The following is a 15,688-nucleotide window of genomic DNA, read 5'->3' as shown; positions in this document are numbered from 1 at the left end:
GGATCAAATATATGGTAGCTGAAGGAAACTGGACTTTGGGTGGTAAACACACAATAGAATATACAGATGTCAAATGATAATGTGCACCTGAAAATTATATAATTGTTTTAACCAATGTTACCCCGATAAACTTAATTAAAAAAAAAAAATTCTCCTCAAGGGAGAACAAGAAATGAGGAGGAGGCATATCCATAGAAAAAAAATCTGAAGAAGCCTCAGTCCCTAACAAAGCTGACAAAAGGAACATCTCAGCCAGTCAGCAAAGTAACTCCTTCTTCAAATGCAAAAACAGCAACTCAAGATTTCAAGGAACATGAAAAAAAATCAAAGAAATGAAACCACTAAAGGAACACTAATTTTCTAGTAATCAGCCCCAAAGAGATGGAGAGCTGCGATTTGTCCAATAAAGAATTCAAAATAGTCCTTTTAAAGAAGCTCACTGACATACAGGAAAAAACAGAAAGAGAATTCAATGAAATCAGAAAAATAATACATGAATAAAATGAGAAGATTAAAAAAAGACACAGGAGAGAGGAAATAAAAACCCAAACAGAAGTTCTGGAGCTCAAGAATACAATAAATGAAGCAAAAATGTAGACAGTATCAACAGCAGACTGGATCAAGCAGAAGAATCTGTGAAGTATATGATAAGTCATTTGAAATTAAGAAGAAAAAAGAGTAAAGAAAGTTTATGGGAATTGCAGGATACAATTAAAAGAAATAATCTATGCATTACTGGAGTCTCAGAATGAGAAAAGGAGAAAGGAAAAGGGGCAGCAGTTTATTTAAAGAAATAATAGCTGAGAACGTCCCAAATTTGGAGTGAGATCTGGACATCAAAGTGATGAAACTCGCAGTTTCCAAAAAATTTCAACTCAAAAAGATCTTCTCCGATACACTTTATAATAAAATTATAAAAGAGAAAAACGAAACTCCTCACATTCAAAGAAGTCCCTTTAAGGCTATCAGCAGATTTCTCAGCAGAAATCTTTCAAGCCTAGAGAAAAATGGGATGATATATTCAAGTGCTGAAATAAAAAAAATGCCAGTTAAGAATATTTTTTCAGGCAAAGCTGTCCTTCAAAAATAAAGAAGACAGACTATCCCAGACAAACGAAAGCTGAGAGTTCATAACCAATAGATACTCAAAGAAATGATGGCAGGAATTTTTCAAACTGAAATGGAAGGATGCTAATTAGCACATGAAAACATATTAAAATATAAAACACACTGGTAAAGATAAGTATATAGTCAAATTCTGAATACTCTATTACTGTAATAATGTCTCTTAAATCCAGTATAAAGGTTAAAGGACAAAACTATTAAAAGTAACCATAGCTATAACAATTTTTTAATAGATAAACAAAATAAAAAGATGTAAACTGGGATATCAAAAACAAAACATTAGGGGGATTAGAGTAAAAGGAGAGAGGTTTTTTTTTTTTATTCAATCAAAGTTATTATCAGCTTAAAACGGACCATCCTATTTATAAGATGTTTTATGTAAGCCTCTTGGTAACCAGAAAGCAAAAATCTACAGTAGATACACAAAAAATGGAAGAGGGAATCAAAGCAAACCACTAAGGAAATCATCAATTCACAAAGAAAGAAAGCAGGAGAGAAAGGAAAAAAAGGGGGAAAGTACAAAATAGCCAGAAAACAATAAAAAGACAGTAGTAACAACTTACCTATCAATAATTACTTGCAATGTACATGAAATAAATTCTCCAATCGAAGGCATAGAGTGGCTCCATAGATTTAAAAAAACAAGATCCCAGATGCTGCCTGCAAGAGACTCACTACAACTGTAAGGACACATATAGACTCAAAGTGAAGGGATAGAAAAATATATTCCATGCAAATGGATACAAAAAGAAAGAAAGGGTAGTTATAATTCTATCAGGAAAAAAAGACTTTAAACCAAAGACTGTTAAAGAGACCAAGAAGGTCATTATGTAATGATAAAGGGATCAATTCATAAAGATGGTACAACAGTAAACATTCATGCAAATAACATGAGAGTATCTAAATATGCTAAGCAAACACTAAGAGACCAAAAGAGAAACCCAAACATTACAATAATAGTAAGAGACTTCAATAACCCACTTTCGGCAATAGACAGATCAGACAGAAAATAAGGAAACATTGGATTTGAACTATACTTTAGAACAAATGAACCTAACATACACCAAACATTCCATACAACAGCAGCAGAACACATATTCTTCTCAAATGCAGAGAACATTCTCCAGGATAGACCATATGTTAGGTCACAAAACAAGTCTTAGCAAATATAAGAAGACTGAATTTATACCAAGTATCTTTTCCAACCACAATGGTATAAAACAGCAATCAACAGGAGGAAGAAAGCTAGAAATTTCACAAATATGTGGGTATTAAACACACTGATGAACAATCGATGAGTCAAGCTGTCAAAAGGAAATAAAAAAATAAAAACACAACATACCAAAACTTATGAAATGTAGTAAAAGTAGTCCTAAGAGAGAAACTTATGTTAATGTTACAGTAAGGAAAAAAAATCTCAAACACCTAACTTTACACCTCAAGGAACTAAAAAAAGAACGAACTAAGCCCCAAGTTAGCAGATGAAAGGAAATAACAATGATCAGAGGAGAAACAGAGACTAGAAAAACAATAGGAAAACAAACCAATGAAACTAAGAGCTGGTTTCCTGAAAAGATTTGTTTTTAATGGACAAATCTCTAGCTAGACTAAGGAAAAAAGAACACACAAATCAAATCAAAAATGAAAGAAGAGACAACTCAGGCATTGATACTACAGATCCTAAGTGACAATTATAACAAATTGGAAAACCGAAAAAGATAAATTTCTAGAAACATATGACCTACCAAGACTGAAACAGGAAAAAATAGAAAATAAGAACAGATCAATAACAAGTAATCAAAATCTTCCAACAAAGAAAAGTCCAGGACCAGATGATTTCAGCAGTGAAATCTTAAAGGCTAAGTAATACCAAACTTTTTCAAACTCTTCCAAAAAAGCTGAAGAGAAGGGAACTTTCCCAAAATTATTTTGCAAGGACAGTATTACTCTGATACCAAAGCCAGAAAAAAATACTACAAGGAAAGAAAACTATGGGCCAATATCCCTGATGACTAGATGCAAAAATTCTTCAACAAATACTAGCAAACCAAGTTCAACGGCATATTAAAAGTATTGTACACCACAATCAAGTAGGGTTCATCCCTGGAATGTGAGGATGGCTCAACATACACAAATCAATAAATGTGATACATCACACTAAAAGAATGAAAGATAAAAATGTTAGGATCAACTCAATAAATGCAACAAAAAGCATTTTATAAAACAACATCATGATAAAACCTCTCAACAATTAGGTATAGAAGGAATGTACCTCAACATAACAAAGGCCATCACAATGTTGTAATTTGTAAGAAAAGTATATTTGGTCATTCAGAGGAACAAAATATATTTCTCATGTATATTTGGTCTTCATCCACAGTTTCTAGCTCACAGCTCCCCAAAACCCTTGGAATTTCCTGAGCTATCCCAGAGCAACGGGAACATATTTTGTTATAATATGTGGTCTCATCCTCAGTTCCTGAAAACACTTAAGAGCCATAAAAGTAAAAAGGGTACCACAACAAGCCCCTCTCTTCCACAATTTGGTTCATGTTAATGAAGGTAAAACACCTAGAGAGGGGAGCTGTTTTCCAAGGCAATCAACCATGAATAGAAAGATAAAACTTTTAGTTCCACCCTGATTTCCAGAGGCGAGAGGGGCTACAGGTTGAATCAATCACCAACAGCCAATGAGTTAATCAACCATGCTCATGTAATGAAGCTTCCATAAACCCCCAAAGGAGGCAGTTCAGAGCTTTGAGGTCTAAGAACAAGAACACTTGCTTCTACACGTGACCATGCTGTGCCCCAAGCTCCACCAGGACAGAGCTTCTTTGATCAGAATCTTACCCTATACATCTCTTCACATAGCTGTTGATTCATATCTTTTAATATTGTTTGTAATAAATCAGTAATCTAGTGAGTAGACAGGTTTCCTAAGTTCTGTGAGCCATTGTAGCAAGTTAATGGAACCCAAGGAAGGGATCATGGGAACCTCTAATTTATAACCAGTCAGAAGTACAGGTAACAATCTGGGCTTATGATTGTTTTCTGAAGTGGAAGGTGGTCTTATGGGACTGAGCTCTTTTTTTATCTGTGGAACTTGATGATATTTCTGCGTAGATAGTGTTAGAACTGAGCAGAATTAAGTCAAACTCTCAAACACCTTACTGGGGGTCCAAGAACTGCTTGTTGATGTAGGAAGCCTCCACACAAAAACACAGTGAAATTGAGTCTAGGGACCCAAAATAACCATATGAGACAGGACCACAACTAACATCCTACTCAATGGTGAAAGGCTAAAATCTTTTCCTCTAAACTAAGGAAGACAAGGGTGCCCACTCTCACCACTCCTGTTCAACACAGTACTAGAGTAACAGAGCCATCAGACATGAAAAAGAAATAAAAGGCATCCAGATTGGAAAAAAAGAATTAAAACTGTCTCTTTGCAGATGACATAATCTTACATAATGAAAATCTCAAAGACTCCACCACCAAAACAACTGTTAAAATAAAATTCGGTAAGTTCCAGGATACAAAATCAACATACAGAAGTCAGTTACATTTCTATACACTAACAAGCTATCTGAAATACAAATACAGAAAACAATCCCATTTACAATAGCACCCAAAACAACAGCATACCTAAGAATAAATTTAGCCAAGAAAGCTAAAGATCTGTAAACTAAAAACCCTAAGACACTGATGAAGAAAATAAAAGATACAAGTAAATGGAAAGCTATCCTGTGATCATGAATCAGAATTAAAACTGTTAAAATATCCATACTATCCAAGGCCATCTATAGATTCAATGCAATCCCTCAAAATTCCAATGGCATTTTTAACAGAAATAGAAAAAATGATCCTAAAATTCTCCTGAAATCACAAAGACTCTGAACAGCCAAAGCAATCCTGAGAAAGAGCAAAGCTGGAGGCATCACACTTCCTGATTTCAAACTATATTACAAAGCAATAATAATCAAAACAGTATGGTGCTGGCACAAAAACTGACACACAGACCTATTGAAAGGAATAGATAAGCCAGAAGTAATCCCATGCATATATGGTCAACTATTATCTGACAAGGGAACCAAGAATAATCAATGGTGAATGGATAGTCTCTTCAATACATGGTACTGGGAAAACTGGATATCCACATGCAGAAGAATGAAACTGGACCCTTATCTTACACAATACACAAAAACTAATGCAAAATGGATTAAAGACTTTAATATAAGACCTGAAACTGAAAAAATAGGGCAAAAACTTCTTGACACTGGTCTTGGCAACAATTTTTTGGATATGACAACAGAAGTACAAGCAACAAAAGCAAAAATAAACAAGTGAGACTACATCAAACTAAGAAGCTTCTGCACAGCAAAAGAATCAACCTATGGAATAGGAGGAAATATTTGCAAACTATTTATCCTATAAAGGGTTAATATCCAAAATTCAAGGAACTCATACAACTCAATAGTATAAAAAATCAAATACAATTAAAAAATAGGTAAAGGACCTGAATAGACATTCGACATTCTTCCAAAGACATACAAATGGCTAACAGGTACATGAAAGATGCTCAAAATCACTAATCATCAGGGAAGTACAAATAAAAAGCAGAAGGAAGTATCACCTCATTTCATTAGAAATGAAAAACAATAGGAAAACAAACCAATGAAACTAAGAGCTGGTTTAGAAATGAGGTGGGAATGTAAACTGGTATAGCCACGGTATAAAAAAGTATAGAGCTTTCTCAAAAAATGCAAAAACAGAACTACCATATGACTCAGTAATCCCACTTTTGGGTATATATCAGAAGGAAATAAAATCATTATCTCAAAGAAATATCTGTATTACCACCACCAGCCAAGTTCACTGCAGCATTATTCACAAAAGCAAAGACACGTAAGCAACCTAAGTGTCCACTGAAAGATGAATGGATAATGAAGATATGGTACATATATACAATGGAATATTATTCAGCCATAAAGAAAAAAACCCTTCCACTTGGGACATTGATAGACCTTGAGGGCATTATGCTAAATGAAATAGTTTGGACAGAGTAAGACAAATACTGTATGATCTCACCTATATGTAGAATCTAAAAATGATGGAACCCATAGGGAAAAAAGCGGAATGGTGGTTTCCAGGAGCTGGGCAGTAGAACAAACAGGAAGATGTTAGTCAAAGAGTACAAACTTCTAGTTTTAAGATGAATAAGTTCTAGGGATCTAATGTACAGCATGACCATAATTAATACTGTACTATATACTTGACAGTTGCCAAGAAAACAGATTTTAAATGTTTTCACCACCAAAAAACATGGTAATTATGTGAGATAATGAATGTTTTAACTAACCATATTGTGGTAATCATTTCCCAATATATATATATATCTCAAATCATAACATTTTACCCCTTAAACTTACACAACATTTTATGTCAATTGTATCTCAAAGCTGGGAATAAAAAAAGCAGATCGGTAGTAACAAGGATCATTGAGCTGGTAGAATTGTCAGTTGTGGTAGTGCTTGTATGTGTATACATTTGTCAAAATGAATGGAACTGTACACTTAAAATAGATGCAGTTTACTGTATGTAAATTATACATCAATAAAGTAGATTCAAAGTTTTAAAAAAGAAACAAATCAGCAACTATAACAGACCTTGCCTGAATGCCGATTCAAATTTTAAAGAAAAAAATTAAACAAATTTTTTTAAACTTTAGAGTATGAGGGAAATTTGACCACTAAATGTTTTATATTAAGAAACTGCTCTTAATTTTTTAGCTGTAATGATGACATTGTGGTTATGTATTTTAAAAGTACCTGTCTTTTAGAGCAGCAGTTCCCAATTTTTTTTGACACCAGGAACCAATGCTTCTACGAGAATCTAATGCCTGTTGATCTGAGGTGGAGCTGAGGTGGTGATGGTAGTGCTGGGGAGTGGCTGACTGCAAATACAGATGAAGCTTTGCTCACTTGCTCGCCAGTTACCTCTTGCTGTGCGGCCCAGGTCCTAAACAGGCCACATATCGGTCTGTGACCCAGAGGTTGGGAACTCTTGTTTTAGAGAACCATATTGAAATACAAACAGGACATATATAATGCCTGGATTTGCTTCAAAATCATCCAATGAATGGGGAAAGGGAATAAGTAGGGTACAAATAAAACAAATTTGTCCATGAGCTGGTAACTGCTGATTGGGTAATGAATATATAAGTATCATTGCCCATGAACCTTCCCACTTAAGTTTTTCTATAATGAAATTTTAAAAAACTACCACCATACCAAAAAAACAAGACCATAAACTACATAATCAAAAACAAAGGGGGAAAAAAGACAATAAGACAGAAATTCAGATATTAGAGTTATCAGACCTGAACTTCGCAATAGTTCAAGATCCTAAGATAAAAATTTTCAGCAAAATTCTGAACACTATTTCAAAAGAATCAAAAGCTTTAGAATTAAAATATAAACTGGAATTAAGATATCAAGAGATGGGTTTATTACTAGATTGCATACAGTTTAAGATACGATAGATAAAAGAAGATAGGTCAAAAAATAAATATCTGGACTAAAGTACAGAAACACAAAAGACAAAAGGATGAAAAATATGGAAAATAGCAAGAGATAAGATGATGAACAAGCATAGCATCTATGTACCTGAGGTCCTAAAAGGTGATAAAAGTATGAGGCAGGAGCTACATTTTAAAAGATAATGGCTATATACTTCCAAAATTAAATTTTAAAAACTCAAACCAGGTTCAAGAATGAATCCCAAGCAAATAAATATTAAAACAAATGTAGGTACATCACAGTAAAACTGCTGAAAACCTAAGACAGAGAAAAATCTTAAAATCTAATGAAGAAATTACCTTTAAAGAAGCAACAGTAAAACCAATAGCTGACTTTTCAGTAAGAACAATTTAAGCCACAAAAAAATGAAATGACTTACTGAAAAAAGCAACAGTAACGTCCAAACTGTATTTCAATACTCTATTTCAGTGTTTGCTTGACTGAAAATATTTTATCTTCATTTTAGTAAGACAAGCAAATACTGAGAAAAGTCATCAACAGCAGCTGAACCACACTGAAGGAAATGCTATAAGAAAAATGATCCCGGATGAAAGCCTACATACAATAAAGGATGAAGAGCAACAGAAAGGGTAAATGTGGGTAAATCTAAATGAATATTCACTTTATAAAATGTCTTAGAGTTTTTAAAAAATATAAGTAAATAAAGAACACTACAACAATAGTACAATTTCATTTATTCTGCCCCTGCCTTTTAAAGTACTCTAAGGCTTTGCTACTCTAAGTATGTTCCAAGGACCGATAGCATCAGCATCATCTGGATGCCTGTTAGAATGAAGAATCTCAGGCAAAACTGAAGACTGCGTAAGTTAGAATCTGCTGTAAAAAAATCTCCAAATGATTCATATGTACATCAAAGTTGCAGAGGTGCTAGCCTAGGGTCTAGTAAGTAGTAAAAACACTAAAATAGATTCCAATGTGAGAAATTCACATAATTAAGTCAAATTCAGGTAAAAAAAAAAAAAGCAAACAAGAAAATAAATATAAGAACAAGACGAAGGATTGTTTCACTTTTGCTGAATTTGAGGACAAAGAAGGATACTTAAATAGAAATGTCTAGCACTATAGATATTTAACTGATGCTTGGAAAATTGGTCAGGGTTAAGATTGCTTCTTGACCTTTTGGCTAAGATCAAGTGTGGTCAGGGTTAAGAATATATTGAGAGTTGTCTGAAAGATGATGAAGTCATGGGAGTAGATTGAATACCTACTTCAACTTCTTCATAAAATACACAACAAAGGACTAAACTTTAGGTAACTGACACACTTAAGGAATTAGAGCAACAAAATTCTGTGTTAGGAAAAAGAAAATTTTAAGATTACGCAGTCCAGCAGCTCTCAAACTTTGTATTCAAGGATCCTTTACATGCTTAAAAACTGAAGACTTGAAAGAGATTATATTTAGATGGTTTATCAATATTTATTGTGTTCTGAAAACTTAGAAATGTTCATTTATTAGTTTATAAATGATAAATTCATTACCTGTTTCCATTTTAAAAAATAAGTGACTGACTGGCACTGTTTTAAATTTTCAAAATCTCTTCATGGTTTGGCTTAATAGAAAATAGATTCTCATTAATTACTTCTGCATTTTGTTCATTGCCATATATCGTTTTGGTAAAAAAATATAAAGAAAAGTCCACCCTTAAAAGATCTGAACATGGAAATAGTATTTTATTAAATAATTTATTGAATTTTGGATATTCTTCTGATATGTACCAAAACTCAGTAAGTTAAAGATAAGCTGCAATATGAAATCTAAAACCATATCAATACTCTGTTACATTAAAATCCATGAATCTATCTTGCTCCGACTAGATCTTTTGCCCACCAATGATTTTGTAACATCATGCATTGGTGATATGAAAAATATTAGTTCACTAAATTATGCAGATTTTTCCATTGTTGACATACTTCATTACACAGCATCAAAAAAAAATACATCATTAATATCCCCATTGATTTCACCAAAATTCTGTTAAGTATTAGGCAGCTGTCATATTCAGTGACTTGTACGAGTTTTTCAAAAACTGTTTTTTTCCTGAAAACTCACTGGCAACTAAGTCTTCTTTGAAGTGACATGCTTTCTTCATTTACTCCAGGAAATACCTACAAATACCCAAATCTGGATAACCTGAGTCAATCATTCTTTTAAATAAAAATTATGTTTCAAGAAGCAGGTAGTTCAGCTTATAACTCAATCACATGAGTACACTTCCTTAAGACAACCACCTTAATGCAGTATTCAGGAATAATGCTTTAATGTATTTTTCACTTCATCGCAGAATATTAAAAAGACATGTAAACAGCTCTGCGATTTAATAAAATTTTCATTGCTTCATCAAGCACATCAAATAGCAAGTGCCTGGCAATGAAGATTACATTAACTACTTAGTGCCACTGCTTAATTTACTAATGCCTAATATGCCTAATTTCCTACACCTTGGCCAACAGTTTTATCCACTATGCCTTTGCATTCTCCATAAGAATATCAACTAAAAAACAAATAATGTCTTACCTCTCAGAGACCTTGAAAACAAGCTCTGTGGGACCCTCAGGAGGCCACAGATCACACTTTGAGAATCGGTGATGGACCCAAATGAAGATATAGTTTTAATAAAGAGATATATGAAATGACAATACCAATTGAAAAGTGTTTCTATTCAGATGACCATGCATAAATCTTAAGGAAATCCTAAAGAATCCACTAAATAAAATTAAAAAACAAGTTCAACAAGGTTGCAAGATACAAGATCAATATAAAAAAGCAATTCTGTTTCTATACACTAACAATGAACAATGCAAAAGTGAAACTTAGAAAACAATTCCATTTTCAATAGCATCAAAAAAATAAAATTCTTGAAACTATATTTAACAAATACTCTGAAACATTTAGTTTTCAGAGTATGTTAAACTACATTTAACATACTCTGACAACTAAACATTTTGTTGAAAAGAAGAGGATATAAGTAAATGGAAAGATATCTATGTTCACGGGTTAGAAAACTTAACGTTGTTAAAATGGTAATACTCTTCAGCTTTACCACAGCCTATCAGAATTCCAGCTGGCTTCTTTGTAGAAATTAACAAGCAGATTCCAAAATTCATATGGAAACTCAAGAGATCCAGAGTACTCAGAACAACTTTGAAAAAGAACAAAGAGTCACATTTTCAAACTTCAAATCTCACCATAAAGCTACAGTAAGTAAGAGTGCAGTACTGTAGGAAGGATAAGCATATAGATCAAAAGCATATGGAACAAAATTGAGAGTTCAAAAATAAACCCATATCTCTATGGACAACTGATTTTCAACAGAGACACCAATGTCACTAAAATGTGACATGCCTTTTCTACGAATGGTGCAAGAACAACTGGATAATCTCATGCAAAAGAATAAAGATGGACCCTAACTTCACACCATGTAAAAAAGTTGACTCAAAATGTATTAAAGACCTAAATGTATGAACATAAATGATAAAAGTCTTTCAAGAAAGTATAGGGGTCTTTGTGCCTTTGGATTTGGCAATGGAGCCTGGCAATAAATATCACCTCAAATGCACAGGCAACAAAAGAAATAGATACCTGAACTTCATTAATATTAAAAACTTTTTTGCTTCAAGGACACTTTTTAAAAAGTGAAGACACAATGAAAGAAAACTACAATAAAGTTGATCCAAACTTAAAATAAAAATTAAGTAAATTTTTAAAAAGTGAAGACAACTCATAGTATGAGAGAAAATATTTGCAAATCATGCTAAGGAACTTATGTATACAATATATAAAGAACTCTTACAAGTCAAACATAGAAAGACAAATAGCCCAATTACAAAGTGAACAAAGGATCTGAATGGATATTTCTCCAAAGGAGATACATAAATAAGTACATAAAAAGATGATCATCATTATTCATCAGAGAAATGCAAACCAAAACCACAATGAGATACCACTTTACACCCACTAGAATGGCTAGAATAAAATACAGGTATACCTTGTTTTACTACTCTTCAAAGACGTTGTTTTCATCAGCGAGCATCAAGGCAAAATGCAGTAAAAAGATCACAACTCACTGAAGGCTCAGATGATATATTTTTTAGCAATCAAGTAGTTTTTTTAATTAAGGTATTACATTGTTTTTTAAAGACATAATGTTATTGCACACTTAACAGACTACAGTATAGTGTAAACATAGCTTTTATATTCACTACGAAACCAAAAAATTCATGACTCGCCTTATTGCAATATTTGCTTTATATTTTATATTGTGGGGGTCTGGAACTAAACCCACAGCATCTCCAAGACATGCCTATAATCAAAATAACAAGTGTTGATGAGGATGTGGAGAAACTTGAACCCTCATACACTGCTGAAAGAAATATAAATGGTGCAGCACTTAGGGAAAAGGTTTTTGGCAGTTTTTGAAAAAGTTAAACCAAGCTGCCATCTGACTTAGTAATTCCACTCCTATATATACACCTGAGAGAAATGAAAACAAAATCCACAGAAAAACTTTTACACAAATGTTCACAGCATTATTCATAATAACCAAAGGTGGAAATCAAAATGTCCATCAACTAATGAATGGATAAACAAAATGTGGTATAGATCCATACAATGGAGTATTATTAAGCCATAAAAAGGAATGAAATACTGATACATGCTCCAACATGGATGAGTCTTGAAAACATGCTAAGTGAAAGCAGTCACAAAAGACAATATGATTCCATTTATATGAAAGGTTCAAAATAGGCAAATACATAGAGAAAGTAGACTACTGCTTAGGTTTGGGGGATAGGAGATTTAAAGCGGTAGTTAAGGCTGTGTAGTTTTTGAGGTGATGAAAGTTCCAAAATTGACTATAGTAATGGCTGCATAATTCTGTGAAAATACTGAAAGCCACTGAGTTGTATAGTTTTAATGAGTTTGAAGGCATATATATCAATAAAGTTGTTGCCAAAAATAAAATAAATAATAAAGGTATGTGGAAATTCCACTTATAATATAAACAACAAAATTACCTAGGAATAAACATAAAGGAAATGTGCAGAACCTACATAAAGGGAAAAAACACACGAAACTTAATAACAGAAACATAGATTACATAAATTAAAAAACCCATTATACTTCCTGAACAGGCATATTCAATACTGTAAGATGTCGACTCTTGCCCCTATTTTTAAAAATTATACAATTTCAAAAAAATTTCCAGTAGGATATGGAGATGAAGAGGGCAATGCAACAAATAAAAGGATACGTAACTCATATCAAGGAATAAATAACTTTGCACTAGCTATGTGGTTTAATACCACCAGATACTAAAATATATCATAAAATGACTAAATAAAAACCAGACAATTAAACAAAAAGCATAAAAACTGACCTCTAGGAACACACTCAAGACTTCTGTATAAAACAGAAGTGGAATTTCAAATCAGTGGAAAAAGATCAATGCTAAGACCACTTAGTAATAGTTTGGAAAATCTAATGTTAGATCTCACTTCATAGCTTACACCAAAATAAATTCCATATGGATGAAAAATTAAATCCATAAAAGCTAGAAAAATTTTAATTAAATATCTAATCCAAGTGGGAAAAGCCTTTTTAAATAATAGACTACTTATTATTAAAACTCAGGAATCAAGTATGTTAATACAAATAATGCAAAACCCCTCAATATCCTAACTATGGCAGGAACCAAAAAATTTAGGATAATGACTGCGTCTTTTTTCTCCTTCCTATATGGATTTTTAAAAATAGAATATCTAACGCAAATAAAAAGGCACTCTCAAATACTGCTGTTGGGGTATAAATTAGTATAAATTCTCTAGAAAGCAATTCGGCAAGCGTAAGCCTTAAATATTTTTACCTTCTGACCCAGGACATGTCCCAGGTTTCTATGCTCAAAGATTATTTTCATAATTTTGTTTAAAGAAAAACACTAAATTTGTGTTACATTCAAAATACTAAAAGTAGACTGCCATTAAATTCTGTTCTCAGATACACATACAAATGTGAGAAAATGCTCATTAAAAAAAGCGAGCATTGTGTATGAACTCAATTTTGTATATATATCCACTGAAAATTATCTGGAATGATATACCGGTGTTCCCCCTTAACTGAGGAGGATACATGCCAAGACCCTCAATGGATGCTTGAAACTGTGAATAGTACCAAGCCTTACATATACTACGTTTTTTTCCTATACATACATACACTTTGTGGCTTGTCTTTTGCATTCCAAAATGCATCACTCTGGTGCTTTGGGGCCATTATTAAGTAAACTGAGGCTTACCTGAATACAAGCACTTGTCTTGATAACCAAGATGGCTACTGAACAAAGGGAAGACTGACATCCTGGGAGGGCCAGAGCAGGAAGGTACAAGATTTCATTAAGCTACTCAGAAAAGATCATAATTTAACTTACAAATTGATTATTTTTGGAATTTTCCATTCAATATTTTCAGACAACGGTTAACCACTGGTAACTCAGATCACAGAAAGCAAAACTGCAGCTAAAGGGGGGTGTACTATAAAATTTTAACAACAACAAATGTTTACATCAGTAGTTTCAAAGCTTTCTACACTGATCATATATATTACATCAATAAGCAGAAAATAAATCTTTTTAAGTGAAACACAAAGGGAAAGCACTGGTCAATGTAAAAAGTTACAGAGAAAACCTCTCCATTTGCTTTGATAAACAGGAGGCCACTGGTGTCATAGTACAATATAGTTTTTAGTCAAAAGCAGAAGCCAGATTTCAGAAGCTTGAGGAGAACTTAAGGCTATGGAGGGAAAAAGAGAGAGAGCTAAAGAGCAGAATCCTAGGGGAAATGGAAAGTAACAAAACCAGAGACAGCACTTTATGAAGTCTCAAGAAAGACAAACTATGCTTACTTTTCCTACAAAATTCTTTTTACTAAAATAACCATTTCCCCAATTCCAATAATTTTTTTTAAATTGCTCAAAGATCAACTTAAATTCTACAAATTCCACAAAGCCTCCAATCTTATCAAAAACTAAATTCCTCCCCCTGTGCTTCAGCTACATATATTTTAGGAAATTTACCATTTCCCCTCTTACACTGTTGTTTTTTTTTAGTATTTATGCTAGCACTGTGTTGTGTGGATATGCATTACCTTCTTTAATCCTCACGAAATCCCTATAAGTTTTCTATTTAGGGTATTATTATCCTCATTTCCAAATAAGGAAGAAGGTAATAAGATATTAGGGAACTTAACCAAAGCCAGAGATCTAATAAATGACAGCAACGGGAACTCACATCAGTCAGATTTCAGAGATCATTCCATGAACCATCCTACTGCCTCATTTGTACTGGACTCTAACTTTCCTTAAGGGAAGATAGCCAGCTAAATGTATTTCTACATCTACCACAGGGTCCTGCGCTATGCTTTACATACTTTAAACATTCAAAATATTTGTTATATACTGAAAAAAGTACTTAAACATAAAGGGTAAAACATACAAAAAGTAATCAATTCAGTAAACATAACGTTAAGAAATGGTTTTCAACTTTCCAACCTGGGCCTGGCAAAATGGCTCCTCCAAGAAAGGTGGGAAGAAAGGCCATTCTGCCTTCAAAGAGAGAATACATCATCAACATTCACAACATCCATGAAGTAGGCTTCAAGAAGCATACCGCTCAGGCACTCAGAGATCCAGAAATCTGCCATGAAGATGAGAACTTCAGATATGCGCAATGACACCAGGCTGAACAAAGGTGTGTGGGCCCAAGATATGTCCCATACCATATTCCTGTGTGGCTGTCCAGAAAACATAATGTATTGGTTACTTATGAACCTGTCACCACTTTCAAAAACCTTAAAACCTACATTTAGTCAATGTGGATGAGAACCATTGATTATCAAATAGTTATAAAACTGCAAAAAAAAAAAAAAAAAAAAAAAAGGGTTTACATAAGAACCAGCTAAAAAAAAATTGTTTTTTT

The 15,688-nt window shown here is 33.2% G+C and overlaps 1 protein-coding gene across 1 annotated transcript in view; it reads right to left on the bottom strand.

Moving 5' to 3' along the window:
• USP34 (ubiquitin specific peptidase 34) overlaps nucleotides 1-15,506 on the bottom strand; it is a 202,965-nt gene extending 187,459 nt beyond the window's left edge. The window contains exon 1 of the mRNA XM_015587514.2: nucleotides 15,380-15,506. Coding sequence (XP_015443000.2) covers nucleotides 15,380-15,491 — 112 coding nt within the window. The 5' untranslated portion in view covers nucleotides 15,492-15,506. The remainder of the gene's footprint in view (nucleotides 1-15,379) is intronic.
• Between the last annotated feature and the right edge of the window lie 182 nt (nucleotides 15,507-15,688).

The sequence above is a fragment of the Pteropus alecto genome, unplaced genomic scaffold (assembly GCF_000325575.1).
Source record: "Pteropus alecto unplaced genomic scaffold, ASM32557v1 scaffold131, whole genome shotgun sequence".
Classification (NCBI taxonomy): Eukaryota; Metazoa; Chordata; class Mammalia; order Chiroptera; family Pteropodidae; genus Pteropus; species Pteropus alecto.
Note: the sequence above shows the minus strand (reverse complement) of the source record. Positions and strands in the feature narration are given on the sequence as shown.